At 42.1% G+C, this 2,500-nt stretch overlaps 1 protein-coding gene across 1 annotated transcript in view; it reads left to right on the top strand.

Moving 5' to 3' along the window:
* Positions 1 to 2,500, top strand: part of LOC137974800 (unconventional myosin-XIX-like) — a 28,106-nt gene that overhangs the window by 19,299 nt on the left and 6,307 nt on the right. Inside the window, exons 21-22 of the mRNA XM_068821785.1 lie at positions 311 to 629; positions 1,132 to 1,261. Coding sequence (XP_068677886.1) covers positions 311 to 629; positions 1,132 to 1,261 — 449 coding nt within the window. The remainder of the gene's footprint in view (positions 1 to 310; positions 630 to 1,131; positions 1,262 to 2,500) is intronic.

A 2,500-nucleotide genomic window follows, 5' to 3' on the forward strand; every position in this document is an offset into this window, starting at 1 on the left:
TGTTGTAACGCTAATTAGTCCAGATTAACATTACAAAAGCATGAAGGTTTGTATCAAAACAGGGTCACCGGTAGCCTCGCTTCCATTGTTAGGCCTGGTAACTTAGCCACAACTGTAAAATGCTCTATTTCCTTCGTGTTAAGGTCGCGTGAATGTCGTTACCTTAAATACGTTTGTCATGTTACCTGCTCACGTGCCGAGTATTTTTCCTCCACCTCGGCTTGCTCCCTCATTTAAAAACATATGTAAGTGCTGGCCTTTGTTTTATCATTTAGTTCAGTTTCTTAGCCGCAAACATCTCCATTTTCAGGCTCTCTCATCAAGAATTTCTGAAACGATACAGCATCGCATTGAAACACCTCGACGCGGGAACGCGCAATCAAATGCTTCCTCCCCAGGCTCGCTCTCCCAAGAAAGACGACGGTTCCTTTCGGTGTACGCCGGTCGAGCGACTGAAGCGTCGGTCTCGTCGACGTCACCGAAGCAGCTACGACCACTCGAGACAAATCTGTTGTTCGATAGTGGAAGTTGTTAAGCTAGACAGTGACGAAAGCAAGGAGAATGTCCAAAGGAGAAATTGCAAAAGTGTCAAAGTTGGGAGAACGAAGGTTTTTCTCCAAGAAGCCGCGGTAATTAGAACAAAATGCCTTAAATTCTGTAGCCGAGTTTATATCAGTAGACTTTTACATAGTTGTGAACGTATCGTATTTTTTGTTTCTGGCAGTTTTTTATCGTTGACAGTATAGCTGTCCACAAGCTCGGAAAGAGTTCATGAAACCTGTATCTTGGAAACTAAGGCTTGATAATTAAAATGCACGCAGTTTTTGTTAATCAACGCAATTTGGTTTGCTGATGTTTCGCTATTTCGCATGAACTTGCGGAAAGACTGTTTAAGGATATTTCAATGTTAAACAGGGCGTTTTATATTCCGAATTTACTCTGAGATCTCGGAAAAAAGTCCACGTTATCTGTCTGCCATCTAACAGAAAAGGTGTCTCTAAAAGGACGGAAAACTGAAACGCCTTTGGAAGGAGAAAAAAATTTATTTTGATGATTTTTTCACTTCGTTTCGGCATGTAACTAACTTTTCATGTTGAGTCTGTTCTTGTCTTTTCCCTGTCCTGTTTTTAGATGGAAAAACTGGAACAGGTTCGTAATAAGTGTCTTCTCAAATCAGTGTTGAAAATTCAGAGTTGCTGGAGACGCCACAAGAGAAAAGTGGCAAAGAAACGAATGGCGGCGGCTGTGATGATACAGTCAGGTGAGGGGTACCATACGGTGTTCCGCCATCAGAATTAAACGGTGACGGTGTTGATTTGAAGATTGTAACCTCGTTTTCTTGTCGGCTTTCCATGGCCATATTTAATCGTGCGTCCAGAAAAAGAGGATGACGTGATGGTATCTTTTCTATTCATGATCAGTCGACGACACGTGGCTTTAATTTGTGAAAGAAGTAAAAATTGCGAGAAAGTAGTATTTGTTTTGATTAGGTAAGATGCGTTTTGTCGCATGACAAAGTAAAGGCCGGGACACACTAAGGCGATAAGTCGCTGCGACACGTCGCGGGGACATGTCGCCGCAACAATTCGCCTCGTGTGACACGGTTAATTTTTATGAAAATCATTGTCGCTGCGGCAGAATTTTGTCGCCGCGATCTGTCGCACGAATTCAAACCAGTTTGAATTCGTGCGACTAGTTGCAGCGACGAAATTAGCGAAAGCAGCGATGTCGCACCGTCCAGGAACAAGTCGCTGCGACAATGTATAAATGAACCAATGAGAGAGCGTCATATGGTCAGCCATATTGAATTAGAACACTAGTTCACATTCCCCTCCATACAAGATCACTGCGTTTGCACCGAACACGCTTCGTGTCGCAGCGACTTGTTTTGCAAGAAGTACACACGGAGCAACTTCTCGCAGAGACCTGTCGCTGCGACTTGTCGCCTATTGTGTCCCGGCCTTAATGTGCTTGTGATAATGATTTATTTGTCGTAAGTTGATTGCGCGTAACAAATGCTGCTTCAGGTAAAGTTAATTGTGCGTAACCGATGGTGCTGCAAGGCGCAAAGCTTTTTAGAGTGAAGCACGTTTGCTATTTTTGGATTCATTTCCAGTAGTGTGAAGTTATCTATACATTTGTTAGTGTGCGATTGATAATTCAGAAAGAACTTGATATGAAAATGCACGTACTAGAAAACACAAATCACTTAAATAACGCGCCTCATTGCTAAATTACAAAGGTGTTCCAACATCTCTCACGGAAACTTTCGTGCGTAAACTGACCCTCGTTAGCAATTTAATTCATTCCGGACTGACTAGTATATATTTCTTATTTGGAATTGATCCATCTGAGTTAATTAACTTAAGAAACTGAAAGGACTATGATGACAAGTAATTCTAGTACGTGATGTCGTGCAACTGCTGTACTCCTACTAGCCTTCAATTTCCGTTTGTAAGGCTGTAACTCTAAATAAAGGTCAACTTTTGTTGTACTGTTA

This window comes from Montipora foliosa, chromosome 11 (genome assembly GCF_036669935.1).
Source record: "Montipora foliosa isolate CH-2021 chromosome 11, ASM3666993v2, whole genome shotgun sequence".
Classification (NCBI taxonomy): Eukaryota; Metazoa; Cnidaria; class Anthozoa; order Scleractinia; family Acroporidae; genus Montipora; species Montipora foliosa.